The 17,741-nt window shown below is 41.9% G+C and overlaps 1 protein-coding gene across 1 annotated transcript; it reads right to left on the bottom strand.

Annotated features, from left to right (window-relative positions):
• Window positions 1-11,640: 11,640 nt before the first annotated feature.
• LOC114894940 (histidine triad nucleotide-binding protein 2, mitochondrial-like) lies at window positions 11,641-12,391 on the bottom strand. Its single transcript, XM_029222133.1, has 2 exons — window positions 12,304-12,391; window positions 11,641-12,044 (listed from the first exon to the last, which is right to left on the bottom strand). The coding sequence occupies exons 1-2, from the start codon at window positions 12,389-12,391 to the stop codon at window positions 11,641-11,643; spliced, it is 492 nt and encodes a 163-aa protein (XP_029077966.1).
• Window positions 12,392-17,741: the final 5,350 nt, after the last annotated feature.

Genomic DNA, 17,741 nt, shown 5'->3' with positions numbered 1-17,741 from the left:
CAGTTTAAATCATTCCATGCACACCCACAATCCTATAAGAGACACACTATTTCATAAGCACACCTTAGAGATGTCGTGGGTTCAGTTCCAGACCACCATAATAAAGCAAATATCACAACAAAGTGAGTCACACAAATCTTTTAGTTTCCCAGGGGATGTAAAAGTTATGTTTACACTATATGTAGCCTATTAAGTGTGCAATAGCATCATGTCTAGAAAAATGAACATACCTTCCTTAAAAAATACCTTATCGCTAAAAAATGCTAACCATCTACTGAGGCTTCGGTGAGTCATAGCAGTAACATCAAAGATCACTGATCACAGAAAGAGAAAAACAAATATCGTATCATATCTCTTTTATGTGGAATCTAGAAAAATTATACAGATGAACTTGTTTGCAAAGCAGAAATAGAGACACAGACGTAAAGAGTGACATATATACACTACCAAATGTAAAATAGATAGCTAGTGGGAAGCAGCCGCATAGCACAGGGAGATCAGCTCGGTGTTTTGTGACCACTTAGAGGGGTGGGATAGGGAGGGTGGGAGGGAGAAGAAAAAGGGAGGAGATATGGGGATATGTATAGCTGATTCACTTTGTTATAAAGCAGAAACTAACACACCATTGTAAAGCAATTATACTCCAATAAAGATGTTAAAAAAGAAAAAAACATAATGGACGTATGGAAATGAAGTGGGCAGGGGGGAATGAATTGGGAGAATGGGATTGACATATATACACTACTATGTATAAAATAGATAACTAATGAGAACCTACTGTATAGCACAGGGAACTCTACTCAATGTTCTGTGGTGACCTAAATGGGAAGGAAATCCAAAAAAGAGGGGATATATGTATACGTATAACTGATTTACTTTGCTGTACAGCAGAAACTAACACAACATTGTAAAGCAACTATACTCCAATAAAAATTAATTTAAAAGAAAGATCGCTGATCACAGATCACCATGACAAATAGAATGATAATGAACAGCTTTAAAATATTTTGAGGATTACCAAAATGTGACACAAAGACACGAAGTGAGCAAATGCTGTTGGAAAAGTGGCGCCAATAGACTTGCCCGACGCAGAGTTGCCACAAACCTTCAATTTGTAAAAAATGTAGCATCTGCGAGGTGCACTAAAATGAAGCACGATAAAAGGAGGTATACCTTTATTTGTATTTTACAGATGAGGAGAGTGAGGCACAGGGATCAAGATGACAAGGCTGGGCTTCCCTGGTGGCGCAGTGGTTGAGAGTCCGCCTGCCGATGCAGGCGACACGGGTTCGTGCCCCGGTCCGGGAAGATCCCACAGGCCGCGGAGTGGCTGGGCCCGTGAGCCATGGCCGCTGAGCCTGCGCGTCCGGAGCCTGTGCTCCGCAACGGGAGAGACCACAGCAGTGAGAGGCCCACATACCGCAAAAAAAAAAAAAAAAAGATGACAAGGCTAATAAACGGCAGAGCCCATATTCAAATCCAGACAGGTAAGCTCTGGACTCTGCGGTCTTATCCACTTGCTACACCACACCACTCGAAATACAGTTTCCAGGAAAAATAAAGTGGAACAGATTTGAATATGTCTCCCATGCACCCCAGCTCCCTGCCTCAGCCAACATGTTCCTTGCACACAATAAACATGTATTGAGAGACACCATGTCCTGGGCTATGTCCTAGGAATTCCGAGCTAAATAGGCCATGGATCCTGTTCTCTAAACCGGTACATTCACCACTAGCCACATTTAACAAGATTAAATTAAATTAAATTAAATTTAAATTTATTTCCTCCACCGCACTAGCCATATTTCAGATACTGAATAGCCACACGTGGCTAATGGCTAGTGTATTGGACAATGTAGATACAGAACATTTCCATCATTGCAGGAAGTTCTATTAGTGAGCAATGTTCTAGACTTTGCTACTCAAAGAGTGTTCCCTAGACCTGCAGCATCAACATCACCCAGGATATTGCTGGAAATGCAGAGTCTCAGCCCGGCCTCAGCCCTAAAGGATCAGAATCTTCATTTTAACAAGATTCCTAGGAGACTCATGTGTACCTTAGACTTTGAGAAGCACTTCAGTCTAGAAACTTTTTCTGCCCTACTACTGGAACTTAGATGAGCTAAGACTGGAAACTCAATTGAATGCAGGAGCCAGAGTGTTCTCAGGAGCTCACAGCAAAAGGGTCCTGATGGGAATTGCTATCATCATGGCCCTTGGAATAGAAAATAGCACACTTGGAGCTTATGTCAGGGAAGGGGCAATAGGCTGTTTGGGGGCAGTGGTGGAGGTGGGCGAGAAGAGGGCTGAGGTAGCAAAACTGTGCATAAACATAAATATGAATGACAGCCAGCAATAATCATAAGCAACATTATTGGATGTGTACTATGGCTCGATACTTGTGGCCGACATGGAAATGCACCACACAGACCCCTCTTCAGGATGGGCTTGCTGTCCAGCTGCAGGGTATGCATTCTGCACACAGCCCCTAGCTGTCAGCTCCTTCAGGGTCTGCCTCAGTCACAGGGTCCCCAAGCCCAAACACACCCCTTTTTGGGTAGCCCACATCAAATGAATGGTCTAGAAAGAAATTTGAAGGCTTGCTCATCTTGACCCAACTCAGGAGAGCTCTGGATGGCTGTTCTAGCTTAGGGCTCATGCCTGGTTGGCTGAGGCTTTGTCACAGTTTCCACAGATTGACTCCTTTTTCCCAATCCTTAATAAACATCTTGCATCCCAAACACTGTACCAGTGTCCACTTCCAAGACTCCAAGAAATATTCATTCATAAGAGTCAATAGTTATAGTAAGTACTGAGATCCAATCTGTTCATCTGATAAAAGTCTCATTTTATTTTTAAAAAGAAGAAATGAGAGAAAAGATGGAGGAAGGAAGGAAGGAAGGAAGGAAGGAAATTAATGGCAGTTAAATACTTCCTGAGATTCACAACATACCACCATAGGTCCCAAGAAAATCAAATTTGTGACACTTTGGGACCATTATGAAAGTAGTAGCCAGTGGTCAAGTGAGCACCAGCCTGGATGAGGAAGAGAGAAATAGAAACATCTCCCCTCTGCTCTCATACTGCTAAGCCTTTCAGGCTCTACAAGAGGAGTGCAAGAAGTAGGGCATAAGGAGAGACTCAGGGCAAGTTGGAACATGAATCTCAGTAAGGTCTAACTGGGTTTCCAGAAGTTTCTTTGTTTCTTTCAACTTATGGAACCATCTTTTTATAAGAAGTAATAGTAAGGAATACTATTGATCTTTTACTATGTGACGAACAAGTGTGCTAAGAGCTATATGTGTATTCTATCAATTATCATTCAAACAATACTAGGTTCGTGAGGCAGATGTTATTGGTGAATAAATACTCATTCTGCCTGCCTCTTTCCATGGGAAAAGCATAATTACCCAGCCCTTCAATGTTAAACTTGGCCCTATGACTTATTTGACCAATGAAAGAGGAATTAATGCAACTGGAGGCTCTGACTGGGATTGTTCAATGGTTTGGCTCCCTCTCTTATGCTCCTAACATCCCCCTTGCAGAACTACTTCCTTTTCAGCCTGGTATCTGTGAAGTAGAACTGAACCCACCCTTCAGCCTAGAACAAGCTGCACAGTTGACCTACAGACTCTTGAGGAAGAAAATAATATTTCTGGTCATAAACCACTGAGACTGCAGAGGGAGCTGTTTGTCACACAGCACTATTGTAGTAAAAGCTAACTAATACAGACATGGTCTGTACTTATTTTTAGATGAGGAAATTCAGGTACAGAAAAGTTAAGTGACTTGACCAAGTTCACACAGATAAATTAGTGGAGAAGCTGAAATTTAAACCAAGCAATAAAACTCAAACAGCATTGCTAATCCCTGCTTTTTAAGGCATATTCAATGTTAGAGATAAATACTGTGATGTCATTCTATTTGAAATGTTAAGAGATCTTTGAATCCCACCTCCAACCAAGATTCAGTTATTTTATTTCCTAGGTCTTTTTAAGCATTCTTAGATGGTAGTGTCTATGAATAGGCCCAATATTTACATATGATTACTATGAATATTGTAACCAAAGAAATGACATTAAAAGGTCCAATCGTTGGTTCAAGATATATGCACATCATTTTCATAAGATAGTGAGTTATTATTGAAAATTACCTGATTTTCTTATCAATGGAAAACTGAGGGCAATTCCAACAGCAAAAGGATTGAGGAACAGGTTAGAACAGGCATATCTCTAAGCGTGTGCGCTTTAAGAGATGTAAGCCTTTAAGAGAAAAAAATATAAATGAGGAATGGTAGCTTGAATTTAATTACAGTTTTAATTGAAATAATTAATTATATGTTTTCTTCTTAATTTTAAAAAATAGGGATCACAAAAATCTTACCCCTTATTACTTCATACTCACAATCAAATTTTCCTACATAATACTGAAATGTATACAATTAAGTCAAATGATTTATGTAAAACCTCCCCCACACACACCCCCCCTTTTTTTTTTCATTTACTGAATTTAGACCACAAGAAATTCTTGAACCTTCCTGGGAAATTTCAAGACCCCAACAGATCTTCCACACACACCCTTCCTCAGAACAACTCCATCCATCATCCCCTGCCACTGCGGCTGCTTTCACAGCCCTTAGAGAAGATAAACTTGTGACCCAAGCTGGGAAGTTGGGACTGACTCACGCTGAGAAATGGAGCAGTGTAGAAGGCATCTGGTACTTTAATTTATTCCTTCAGACTTCCCACTGCCCTTACCAGAAGCTTATTGCCACAGTCCTTCGGACTCTTTCAACTCAAACCCTTTATACACCTCGCTAGAGATGCATAACTATAAAAGTTCCACACCATTACTTTAGATTCTTTCCAGAACCTTTCAGAAGGTCTGCCCTAAAGACAGTGATATGCAGTAAATGACCTCAAAAGGAACATGCCACAAAATACTTACTGGAAAGATGATCTAGGATGGAAGAGGCATAACAAGGAAAGGCATTTTAAGATTCTGCCTCTAATTGTCTGAAATCCATTTTACCTCTTTTAGCCTATGAATGCCACGAACAAAATGGCGAAACCAATATTGTTCCCATTACCTCCATGCTGGAAGAACAAATTGCTCTTTTGTGGCTCTCCAGAGGGTCTTCCATAAGTGGCTTCCAAAAGACATCTGAAAAGGAAAGAAAGCATATTACAGCTGCAAAGTAAAATAAAGCGCCTACCAGTTTTATATACTCAATACAAGGTCTGCTGTAAGCCCAGCCCTGCACAAGGCATGATGGGAAGTTCACAGTAATAATGAAGCCCTCATCCCTTCCTTCAAGAGGCTCACAAACCGGGTATTTGTTCAGCAAATAACTGTGTGCAACAAGATTAAGATATGTCCCTGTCCCTGAGAAAGAATACGAGAGCAAATCCATTAATTACCCTGATTTCTGGGACTTCACTCACAGTCTGTAAGGGGAGAGAAAACTGACACTAAATAATTCTAGTAAATAAAACAGAAAGGGATACATGCCTAGGAGAGACTCAGTGGACAATATGGAGTTGAGGAGAATGGAAATTACTTAGAGGTAAGGGGGGGATTGATTGAGGAAGACTTTGAGTGGGTCTTTTTCTTTTTTTAATTGATTTTTATTGGTGTATTGTTGATTTACAGTGTTGTGTTAGTTTCAGGTGTACAGCAAAGTGAATCAATTATACATATACATATACCTACTCTTTTTTTAGATTCTATTCCCATATAGGTCATTACAGAGTACTGAGTAGAGTTCCCTGTGTGAGTCTTAAAAGACAGGATTTGGACATATGCAGATGGAAGGAGGGTAAACTAAACAGAAGAGAATTCTATTCATATGAGCAGAGGATACAAAGTGGGGAAACAGAGAGAGTATATGGAAATAACAGTTCCCTTTCACTCAACTGTTGGGGACATAGTGGACACAAATGGGAAATAAGATGGAAAAGTAAGCTGGGAGGAGATTTCAGAGGACCATGACTAGGAGGCTCAGAAAATTGGCATTTATTCAAAATCTCTTCTGCTGAGTTCTGGGTGTTAGGAATACAGAATGGGCAATGATCCGGGATAGTCTCCTGGTGTGACCAGAGCAGAGTGCTTTTATCTAGTTGACCTACTAGACTTCCTGGACAAGATTTCATTTGGGAGACCACATACAAAACCACTACTGTCAGCAAATTCAATCTGTGCAAGGATTAAAGATGGTCAGATGAGTCAGAAGATCAGATGCCAAAAGATGAATCTGGTAGTAGCAGCGTGTATGATGGATTCAAGGGAGAGGAGTGTCAGCTTGGGAAGATGGATTAAGGCGTTATTGCAGCATCCCCAGGTAGAGGTACCGGGGACCTAAACTTAAGCCCAGCAGCGTGGGAGAGGAGACTGGGCACTTACCAGTAGTACAAAGAGGTCAACCTTCTGGGCCTTGGAAGCAAGCAGAATACAAAGGGAAGTCAAGGGTTTTGAGCCTGGAAGATAAGATGCTGTTGCAGAAATAGGGGACACAGAACAGAAGACAAGTTTGGAAATTAAAAAGCCAAGTTAGGGAAATAGTATTAAGATTGAGGTTCTGGCGAGATTTCCAGAGGGTAAATAACTTGGTGGGAATGTCTTGCAAGCAGCTGAGGAAAAAAATCTCTCTGGATAAACACACACATAAGAGATGAGCACATGAAACAGTTAATCGTATACAGGAGGGTATTTTTTTAATTAAGCGTAAATGTTTATTACATGCCAGACTCTGTTTAACTATTTGCTTCCCAAATATGTCAGGTGCACAAGATTTGGCCCTGGACCCTTTGTTCTTCCTGCTGCTTATTCTCCTACTCAGAGATCTCGTTTACTATCAGCTTGAGAAATCCACATTCCATATTTGTCTCCAGCCCTATAGCTCCAGCTGCCTGCTAAAGACAGCCACCTGACATGGGCATCCCCACCCAATCAAGGCAAGGATAGGCTCATCCCCTCCTCTCCCCTTTAACTGGTGTTTCCTCCAAATCTCCCTATTTCTTTGAACAGGGACTTCAAATTGTGGTGCCTCAGATCTCCCCATGCTCATGACACAGTCATCCTAGAAGAGCACTTTATAACATGATGTGCCCCTGCTCAAAGCCCTCGGGCTCCTTAATGTGGACAGAATAAAAGCCAAAAGTTCTCAACCAAGGTTTCAAGGCCACCCCCGGGTCCATCCCAAATTCCCACTGTCTCTCTGCCCAAACCTCCTCCAAGGAGACATCCTGCACGTGACTCTCAAGCATGCTCACCTTGATGCCTTCCCACCCTCTCAAGGAGATTGGCAATCCTTCCTTCTGCCAGGCATTATCCTGCCCCAGTTTTTTCTTCATCTGACCCATCCCATCCCCTGAGCCTTGGAAAAAGTCCCATCTGGTCCTGAACATCTTGTCCATTCCAGGCTAGAGGCGGTGCTTCCTCTACACTCACTAAAAAGCCAGATGGCATTTGCATAGCTATTTCCCCATATGGGATATGGGGTTATAACAGTACCTATATGATAGGATCATAAGTAAATAAATGCTCAATAAATCATTATTATGATCATTGTTATTATACGTTAGACATTGGGCTAGGCATTTAGGGATCTAAGTTGGAGTAAGATACAGTCCCTGACCTCAGGAGCTCAAAATCCACTAGGGGAGAAAATGGATTGGGGAGGGAAAAATGCAAGGAAAAAGGATGCTTTTTCACTACCTTGTCTAATTATCTTTTCTAGCATGTAAGTCATGACTCTTCTACATGATTGTAAGCCTTGGACAAAGTAAATTTAATATTTTCTTGAACAGCTCTTTGGAAAATGTATCTTATTTCTTGTGTGTGTGTGTGTGTGTGTGTGTGTGTGTTTTACTCCTCCCAGGAGACTGTGCACTAAATAATTATATTTTCACAGGATAAACATTTTAGTTCCAAGAGTCAGGGATTTTTACTCATCTGACAACACTTCGGATTAATAACCCAATATTTAGCATCTTCCACCGAGAGCTCCTCGACCTTAGGCATGCACACACACATACACAGACACACACACATTCACAGACACACACACACACACACACGACGCTCATCCCTAACTGGCCAATGTATATGTACTCAGTGACTTGAAAAAAGCACTGGAGCTAGAGGAAGAAGAAGAAGGAGGAAGCAGAGGAGGAGGGGGAAGGGAAAAATAGAAAAGAGGTAAGAAAGGGCTTCTCCCAGCTTCAGCTCACCTGTACCATAGGAATTGAGCATCTTAATTATCCTTGCCAAGCATGAGTGTGCTCATCTGTAAAACGTGTGCACTAGACTGTGGCTCCCAAGTCCGAGTTGGTTATAAGACTCTCATCTAGGGAGATTTGTTCAAATTCCTTTTCCTAGGGTCCACTCTGGACCTGCTGAATTAGAACTTCCAGGGGAGGCGCCTGAAACTCTCTACCTTTAAAAAAGCACTCCGGGCGATTACAATGATCAGTCAAGTTTAGGAATCCCTTTTCCAATTCTGATTCTCTTCACATTAAAAGACACACTCCTCCAAGGAGCTTCTGATACCCCAGAGTCGGGATCTGAGGCAGAGAGATCTTTACAGTTCTAAGAGAAAGGCTGTAATAAGGGACTGAGTCTCCTCCCTCCCTGTTTTGTCCACAGAAACACTTTCTTTTCATTTCCCAACTATGGTTTCTGATCAACATAAACGTTTTAACCATTTATGATTCTTTCACAAGACAGCTAAGAGCAAAGAAAACACTTTGATTATTTTGATACCCCTTAAGGACTTAAAGAAAGCTTTGAACATGTGACACAAAATCTCCCTCATCAGATAATTTTGTTGCAGTGGCTGAATTCGATTTGAATCAGATGCATATCTCCAATTGTTTCACTTACTCTACTGTGTTATTTTTAAATCGTATTGAGTCCCCCCTGTTTACATAAAGGTACATTTAAGGAATTATACTCAGCTTCACTGGCTTTGATCAAGCCTCTTCCATAAAATGTCACTTTGCTGGGGTTTTCACTCAATCAACTTAAGAGGAAACTTCTTTCCACTCTCCCAGGGGAGCTCCAGGGCTCTGCTTTGCAAACTTTAGAGTACGCGTTTTTCTAGAAGAGCAAAACCACCTACAAGAGCTTCATAGGCAGAAAAGTTTCCAAGCTAATTCCCTGGAAATGTCTACACTCATTAAAAACAATCATGCGCTCCCATATATGATTGGGTACCTGTATTCAAGCAGATAAAACCACCCTAATTCTCTAGGAAACTAACGTTTATAAAAGAAAGATGTTGTGCTTCTTTCTCCCAAGTTGTAGCACAGGAAACATGATCCCAAGGAGCCCCACTTTCTGATTAAGGGTTCTATGGAACCTGAATGCCTGGCTGCATCTTTTGTGAGCTATGTGGATTTAGGCAATGTACTCATGCTTTTTGTATCTCAGTTTCCCTGTCTGAAAAATAATAATAATAGTGCCTACTTTTAAGGGGTTGCTATGAAGTTTAAATTAGATAGTATACAAAAGGATGAAAATAAATCCTGCCACATGGTAAATACCCCATGAGCACTAGCTATTATTTCTTTTTCCAGAGATTTAGCATTTGTGACAATGTAAGTAAAAAGATTCCTTATGCCCCATCTGTCCCATCACCTCGGCAGCAGTACACTGTCTTCCTGAATGTTTGGGCTTTGTCTATATTAAGAAGCCTGTTCAACCAGGTAAACACCTGCCCTGGCCAATAGACACTTCTATTTTCTTCCTCAAAGAAAGTCTTGAAAGAGTTCCCCCATTCTTGGATGGTTGTCACTCTTCATTGAAGGACACAACTTTGTTTGCTCTGTTTCCTATAGCCTATGTCCCAAGTGCTCTATGCCATTGTGAAGTCATCTCTAATAACATCTGTACACCAAGTCAGAACACCTTTGCTTCAGCTTGTCCTCTACCGCTGCCATTTTAGAGGTGACAGATGCAAAAATTTGACCTCAGTTGACCTCAGTAGCTTGCATCCAGTAGACACCCAACAAATACTTGAGTAATTAAAATTGTCCCTCTTAATCCTCCCCCACTAAGGCACTCAGACTGTATAGCACGGTACTCTAAAAAATTGTCTATCTATCTGAGACTTTTTTAAAAGGGTGAAGGAGGTGGAGAGGAAGGAAGAGAAGATTAGGGTTGTGGATGTTTTGCCATGAGAAGTCAGGGACTCATATCTCTTGGAAGAGAAGACATGAGGATAAAATGGTGGGCACTTAAATAGAATTCCATCTATTCTATGCCCAGGTTCAAGCCATTATTTGATGTATATGAGAAAGCATAGAACCTTAAGCCATTTCCAGGAAAATGACAGGAGAAGAAATACCCAGGGTGCTAGAGGAGTTACTTAACAGGGGAGATCAACAAGTCAAGTGGTCAAGTACATGTAAATAGTCCAGGGGTTCCCTGAACCAGACAGGCTTGAACAACATCAGCTCCTTGGCCACTGGCCCTCATATAGCTCATTTCCTACTGAGCAAGATGGCCCTGCATTCAACAAGGGAAAACCAAATCATGCAGAAAGCCAGTTTACCGGGAAAGCTTCCAGAAAGGAAGACATTTATCAGTAAGATAAGAAAACCTAAAATTTCATTGATTTAAAATTGAGGGTGTTGGGCTTCCCTGGTGGCGCAGTGGTTGAGAGTCCGCCTGCCGATGCAGGGGACACGGGTTCGTGCCCCGGTCCGGGAAGATCCCACATGACGCGGAGCAGCTGGGCCCGTGAGCCATGGCCGCTGAGCCTGCGCGTCTGGAGCCTGTGCTCCGCAACGGGAGAGGCCACAACAGTGAGAGGCCCCCGTACCGCAAAAAAAAAAAAAAAAATTGAGGGTGTTGAGAGTAGGATGAATTTTACTAAAACACGTGATTTGAAAGGATGATCTTGATTTACTTCAGAACCGTGCATAATTAAGCTAAGATTGTAAGTTACTTTCCCTCAAGTGTTGAAAAATAGAAAAACACTATTAGTGAAACATAATGTTCAAAGTACATGGCAAAGAGTTGGCTCTTTATAAAATTTTTATTACATCCTGTTTATTGGGACACTAAAAACTCATCCTGTTCCCAAAGCTAACATCATGGTCAGAATTCTGATATTCATAAGAAATGTAATGAACCTTCAATATTTAGTTTATATCTAGGGGATGGGGAGAATGAACAGTTCTACACAGGAAAAATAATATGAATTATTCAGAAGAAAATTCTCCATAATAGCTTAATCTTCTCTGTTTCCACATATTTGTAACTGATATAGCTTCAGGAAGTAAAGAAGTTACACCCATCCTAGTTTTAACTGAAAAGGCCCATGGCATTCTGGGAGTAGTCTCTTTTTATCAGTGTTACTCTGGGGAACACAACAGCTCCTGGGAAATACCAGTCATTGGGAGATCAACCAAATTGCTAATTCTCTACCCCAAGGAAGGTGTCTAATTAATGTAAAAATCTCCAATGTAACACATTCCATCATCCTAAGGTTATATATAAAATAAAAAGAGATAGCTTGCTTGCTTTTATTTATTTATTTATTGAGGGAGAGAAAGTTTATTAGCATCACAGCGTGCCGTTTTTCCCCACCCCATCCAAGCTCCCAGGTCTGAGGTCCTTGGTCATTTGGTAGGTTCAACCTGGAGGCCACTGCAGCGGTCGGCCCCCAAGTACGTGAATGTGCAGGTGATACACAGATTGTGTGCCCAGCTGCCCATCGTTGATCACAAGTCGGTAGCCATCTCCCAGCCCCCCAGCCTTTGCTGTCTTCTTGGCCACAAGGAGAAGGTGTCCTAGAAGCTTCTGGTCTTCTTCCTCAGCCTGGCTAATGCAAGGAATGGGCTTCTTAGGAATGACCAGGAAGTGCACAGGAGCCTGAGGGACCACATCACGGAATACGAGACACTGCTGGTCCTCATACAGAACGTCAGCTGGGAGGCTTCGATCTAGGATCCAGGAGGAGATGGTTGGAGCTGCTCCCCGAGAAGCTGCCTTCTGGGCCTTGGCCACTTCATTCCCATCAGTCACACCTGCAGCTCCTCGGACCCTGTGTCGACCTCGGTGCCTGGGCCTGTGCAGGCCGTCGTCCATCGCTGGTTCGTTTCTCCTGCGGCGAGGCTTTAAGAGAGGTTGCCGCGACCACCCGTCGGACCTCACCGCACAGCCCTGGAGCCTGAGCCTCGGGAGGGGCAACGTTCCCGGCAGGGCTGCGCACGCCGTGGGGAGCCGGGGAGGAACGCGGCCCCCCGCCTTGCAGGGCGTCAGAGCCGCGGGACCCCTCCCTTGTCCCACGGCCACCTCTCACCTGCGCCGCCCGCGGCCCCGCCACCGCCTCTGCCCGGCGCGCCCCGCAGAGCCCGGCGGCCAGCAGTATGGCCGCCGCCATCTTCCCCTCGGCCGCGCCGGGATCGCTTTTAAATTTCAAAATATCTTAATAAGAAAGTTTTTTAAATTAATAATAAAGGTGGTACAGGCAGCAAGGAAAATAACATAGGAATGAAATTTTATTTATGCAGAATTCACTTATTAAGTATATACTTTGTAGTCTGTGTTCTAGACAGAAACACAGGTTAATATGCCTGATCCTTTTTCTATTCTCTTTGTATGTATTTTTTGCAGCCATCTCTGTCACCAGGGCTGTGCCACCATAGAATAACGTGTATGTTCTTGGCCTGACTAAATGAGGCACAGCTGGCACGTAGGTTAAGAAGGAAACAGTGGAAACGTGAGCTGAAGCAGGCACAAAATTTTGCACGTTAAAAAAATCTTGTAATAACCTATAATGAAAAGAATCTGAAAAAGAATATATATATATGTATGTATGTATAACGGAATCACTTTGCTGTACACTTGAAACTAACACATTGTAAGTTAACTATACCTCAATTAAAAAAAAACCTTAAAACAAATGAGTCACAGACATCTAAAGAATATATTATTTAAAGAAGACAAAAACTAAAGTGGTTATAGATTTGGAAAAGAGCAGAGGAGAGAAACAGTTAAAGGAACCGAGATTGGCCCCTCAGGGTGGCTGAGTAATATATGGAGTGTTATTAGATCAAAGTTCTCTATCTCTGAGGAGAAAACAACCAAAAATTGGCTTTAAGTCAGTCCAGAAAGATGTCAGCTTAGTTTTTAGGATGAATTCTTGGTGCCTAAGTTGATACGTATCATATTAGGTTACAAAGAGAAGTCTTGTAATCTCGCTCCCAGGAGATGCATGGATATGAGACAGGAAAGCCCCAGTAACATGCATGACCATGTCGAGTGGCTGATTCACCCAGAGCCAGAGGGACACACTAGAAGACTTCCTGGGGTTCTTGCAGGCTCAGGATTTTCTAATAATTCAACAAACATGAGGCTGTCGAAGCAACTGCTCTGCCCCGCGTTCAGCAATTTTGGCAAATCCCAAATACTTTTTCTTCATACAAATGACGTTAACAGCAAGAACAGATTTTACAAGGACGTTTTATAACCAATCAGCACCTCACCGAATGGAATAAATACCTGCTTCTTTCTTAATGTAGTAAATGGCTGGACATAGTTTACCATACAGCCAGAGCTCAGTGCCATTAAAAGAACTGGTGGAAAAAAGTACCATGTATGGAGGAACCATGTAGGTAAATCAGCATTTTGGAAAGAGAGTTAGTGGCCCTGGTGTTCCCAGGGGAGTTTCACTGGATTCTTTTAACCAAAGTCAATCTGCCACGTTGAGGAAACACAGGGTCAGCCTTAATGCTTTTGGTCCCAAGGGAAAGTTGTCCAGTTGCCAGAACATGAACAAGAAAGAGAAGGAAAATTATCTCCTTTTCTGTCCCTGCTATGAGCAGTGATGAGAAGAAATGTATTCTATGGGAAGGTCTGCAAAGAGAAAGCCTTCTGCCTATTTCTCACTCTCTCGGTTGAGACTTGCTCCTGCCACATGAGAGAGGCACTCATGGTACAACAGGCTGATAGGAATAAAAGAAATTTAGAAATTATCCAACTTAAAAAAATATATAAGACTTCCCTGGTGGTGCAGTGGTTAAGAATCCGCCTGCCAATGCAGGGGACACGGGTTCGAGCCCTGGTCCGGGAAGATCCCACATGCCGCGGAGCAACTAAGCCCATGCGCCACAGCTACTGAGCCTGCTCTCTAGAGCCCACAAGCCACAACTACTGAGCCCATGTGCCACAACTACTGAAGCCTGTGCGCCTAGAGCCCATGCTCCGCAACAAGAGAAGCCACCACAATGAGAAATCTGCGCAGTGCAAGAGTAGGCTCCGTTCTCAGCAACTAGAGAAAACCTGCGTGCAGCAGCGAAGACCCAATGCAGCCAAAATTAAATAAATGAATAAATAAATTAATTTAAAAAAAAAAAGAAACCTTGGACCATATTATTCTGCCAAATAAGTCATACAGATGGAAAGTGAACTCCATGCTAGAAAGCTTCACGCTGGGCCTAGGTGTGTCACTAGTCTAGTCTTTGTGGAAAAAACAAAATAAAATCCTTTTCTCTTGTTCTTTGACTTCTTTTCGAGGTACAAAGTGAAAAAGTTGCACCCCAGCTTGAATGGAGATCCCCCCGTAAAACAATTCAAACCATGTGAGAAAAACAATCACAACACTATCCATGGAAACTTTTAAAACTGTTACTAAGCAAAGACAACAACCGTGTCCCCCCTTCAAAGTTGATAAAAGATCATGAGGTTGAAATTCTGCACAGCACTTTGAAAACTAGAAGCCTTAGTCTTAGGACTTCATTTTTCTTTAAAGCAAATACCTTTGAAAGCTTGCTGGATCCACACTGGCTCCATCCTCTGCTGTGTTTTTGATCTACAACACTCAAAAACAATTACTGTCATAGTCAAATACATGTGGATGATTTATAGCCCTCTATGCCATTTACACTTAAGAAAAATAATTCTCAAAGCATACTGATATTAGGACAAAACAAAATGGCCTTGAAAATGAACCAATCATGCACAAAAGCCGTATTTTTAAAAATCAACAAATAAAAAGAGGACACAGTATTTTTGTTTGAAAGCTCATGAAATTGGAAACAAGGCAAGTCAATAAACTTTCTTGCAAACCCCCTTTCCCTACCCCTGGAAAGCATTTTATGAGATAACAAAAACCTCTAACACTGAGTGATGTGATTAAGTAATAAAAGGCTGATTTTTCTTCCTGTGTAACCTCCACAGGATGCTTATGAGAGCACGACAAAGGGCTATGTAAAGAGTTAACTGTGTGTTGGTGTAACCCCAGATTACAGGTGTTTGTTAAGGGAGATCCCACTGAGATTTTTCTTAAGACTGGTTGAACAACAGCATCATTCTCTCTTGCTCTAATGAGCTGGTTAGCAAGCGCCCTACCCCCCTTCCTAGAAGGCTCTGTTAACAGTGTACATGGGTGCATTGCCTCAGCCTGGAGTCTACCGGAAAAGCAAGCTTGCACACTTAAAATCTCGTGAGTCACAGATGAGTGCTGTATGGATGCCAGAGCTTGCATGAAGAACCAACTTTCCTTCCACGTGCTTCACAAGAGACTGCGGAGCCACTGCGGACATGCCATGCCGATGCACTAAGAGAAGATGGTTGGCTAACCTCAACCCCTGGGAATGTAACACTTAAAGGATAGCGCACGTGCTCCTTCCCTCCAGAGGGACAGTGCAGGGCACACCGCCTTGACCCAGACCGCTGCTCCGCAAGTTCCCAGTAACAAGCAGGTTAAGCCAGCCATAAATCAACCCTCCAAACAGGGCTTCATCACCCTACACCCTGGACTCTCAGGACTTTGCAGCCATCTGAAATTTCTTTAGTGGGATTACCCTGATGGACACAGAATTCCTGGAGTCTGTCATCGTAGAAAGACTACTTCCAACAATATTTATGAGAAGGTGCTTCCATGGCTCATCCTCACACTTTTCTCCTAATATTCAAACTGTTTGTATTCTAAATTCTTCTCGCAGAAAACCTTTACAGCAACAGATACATGTGTATGTGTGTGTGGTGGAGAGGTGGGCTCTATTTTTAAAACTTTTTATTTTGAAACGATTTCAAATTTAAAGTTGCAAATGCTAAACCCCCCTTTCCACCAATTTAACAACTTTTAGTTATTTGCCATGTTTGCTTAATGCAGCTCTGCTTTCTTTCTGTGCGAGTGTGTGTGTGTGTGTGTGTGTGTGTGTATCCACACACACGCAAAAATATAGATGTATTAGCTCTGAACCATGTGACTGTTGCTGCATGTTTGATGTCTTACTCTGTAATACATCAATGTGTTCTTCCTAAGAATAGAGTCTCTTACATAATCACAGTACAGCTATCAAATTCAAGAAATTTAACATTGAATTTAAGAATTTTCATCTAATCTACAGTCCATATACACATTTCATCATGTGTCCCCGGTAATGACCATCATAACAATTATTTTTTAGGTGAAGGATCCAGCTTGGGACCCCACAGTGCATTCAGTTGTCATGACTCTACAATCTCCTTGAACCTGAGAGCCATCACTCAACCTTTCAGTTACTTTATAGAATGTCCCTCAATTTGATGTTTCCTTGTGATTAGGCTCATGGATCCCCTTTGGGACTGGAACACTACATAATGATGTGTTCTTCCCAAAATGTCCCATCTTGGGACCCGTAATACCATTTGCCCCTTTGTGGAGATGTTAATTTCTATCATTTGGTTAAAATGCTGTCCCATGTCTTTACTGCGTAACTTTTTCCTTCTGTAGTTTTAGATACCTTGAGATTATGTAAGTATTCTGTTCTACATTGAACCTCCACCTTTAGATTGAGTATCCATTGATGACTCCTGCCTGAAGCCATTTTCATTCTAATGCTCATGTGTTTTCTTTTTTATTTAAGTAACATTGTAGAAACAACTCACTGCACACCATCACAGGGTAGGAAAAATCCCTTAGATTGTATTAGCTCACAACTCACCAGGTTTCTTCATTCACAGGGTGACGATAAAAAGGAGAAAAGAAGGAAATACATGCACAACAAATGGGCCATGTTTGCCCCAACATGCTTTCCTTTTATCCTAGTTTCTCCAAAAGAGTCCTGTCCCCAGAGATGGGAGTGCAAGTCTGGAATCAGGACACCATCTTCCACTCCTTTGATTCAATATCAAGCATTTTTCATGATGATTACATGCAGTCACTAGTCCAGGGCATTTCCTCTCTTTTGTTTAAATTGCTTCTAGAATAAACATCTCAAAACTTAGGATGGCGGCCAACGGAAGATAATCTCTCAGGGGAAAACACTGGAATCCTCACAACTTCCATCAGTAAGAAGCAGAGGAAAACGCCAAGTTGCCATTCATTTCCAAAGAAACTACACGACACAATAAAGCTTCTTACCTTTAATTCCACAGAATGAAAGTTAGTCTTTCAAAACATTAAATTTCATATATGGCAAATAAATCATACTGTAACATTTCCCATGGAAACAGAAAAACATATACATATATTATATATAGAACTTACAATTATATACACTTTTCCTTGCAAGAGGAGCTCCACGGATCTCAGAAATCTGATATGTTAATTATCAAGGGAATCTTATACTCCTCCATATGAAATGAAAGAAAGTGGGGGAATCTACTACCTATCCCTCTAGGGTTTATCTTGTTCACTAAAAATAAACATATTTCCTTGAGGACAGATGGAAAATGTGAGGTGACAATTCATTCTCCAAGAAAGCATGTGACTTCCCAAGAGCAAATTCTCACTTCAAGGTGTA

Source organism: Monodon monoceros, unplaced genomic scaffold, assembly GCF_005190385.1.
Source record: "Monodon monoceros isolate NGI ecotype Baffin Bay Population unplaced genomic scaffold, NGI_Narwhal_1 Super_Scaffold_13, whole genome shotgun sequence".
Lineage (NCBI taxonomy): Eukaryota > Metazoa > Chordata > Mammalia > Artiodactyla > Monodontidae > Monodon > Monodon monoceros.
This window is presented reverse-complemented; position numbering and strand designations above follow the sequence as displayed.